Genomic DNA, 772 nt, shown 5'->3' with positions numbered 1-772 from the left:
GCTTTCATACAGTTTGCTCACTTTATCCATTTTTTATTTGCAGTTGAAAAATGAAGAAAAAGATACATATGACGAAAACCTCCATTACCCTTTTCTTCTCATTTTAACCAAACACAGATAGAAGATGACTTGTTTGTATGTTTGTTTTAAGATGGACTACAGAAATATAATCCATGTATATGGATGGTTGGGAGTAGGGAGGGTTCAGTTCCCCCCCCTATTGTTCCTGAGACATCATTAGAGAAATATTTCTAATGGGGGCTTGTTTCACAGTGTGTAAACATAGAGACATCTTTTTGTATCATTTCAGAACTTATTTTTTCCAATTATATTCCAGCTTAAAACTGATCTGACTTTATATGTATCCATTAACAAAGGTGTAACACTCGGTTCCTTCTCTTTTGTGCCTTTAACCTTCCTTGCATGTACTTTGTTAATCTCTTTAAATGTTATTTTTGGAATGTATTTGAAAATATTTGAGCAATATTCTTTGTCGGCTTATATAACCGATGTAAAGTAGTAAATGCATTCACGTTTGATTAGTAAGGAAATAGTTGTTTTAACATCTTTTAAAACTGCACCTATCGAACGCTCCAATTTTTCTGCCCCTTTTTTTTTTATTTAATTCCACTGCTGATTTTTCTATCCATGATTGAAATGTCCTCATTTGCTTCAGTGTTGAAGGCTTTTTATGTATATGTTTTTTTCCAGCAGGACTTTTCCTCCTGTAGATGTATAAGAAATTATGCATCAGACAAAAGCCTCATAAACT

The 772-nt window shown here is 32.9% G+C and overlaps 1 protein-coding gene across 1 annotated transcript in view; it reads left to right on the top strand.

The window, feature by feature from the left end:
• CAMKMT (calmodulin-lysine N-methyltransferase) overlaps window positions 1-500 on the top strand; it is a gene marked incomplete at its 5' end in the record, with an annotated part of 42,484 nt that extends 41,984 nt beyond the window's left edge. The window contains one exon of the mRNA XM_010019755.1: window positions 44-500. Within this exon, the coding sequence (XP_010018057.1) occupies window positions 44-121 (78 nt within the window). The remainder of the gene's footprint in view (window positions 1-43) is intronic.
• Between the last annotated feature and the right edge of the window lie 272 nt (window positions 501-772).

Source organism: Nestor notabilis, unplaced genomic scaffold (assembly GCF_000696875.1).
Source record: "Nestor notabilis isolate BGI_N333 unplaced genomic scaffold, ASM69687v1 scaffold31218, whole genome shotgun sequence".
Classification (NCBI taxonomy): domain Eukaryota; kingdom Metazoa; phylum Chordata; class Aves; order Psittaciformes; family Psittacidae; genus Nestor; species Nestor notabilis.
This window is presented reverse-complemented; position numbering and strand designations above follow the sequence as displayed.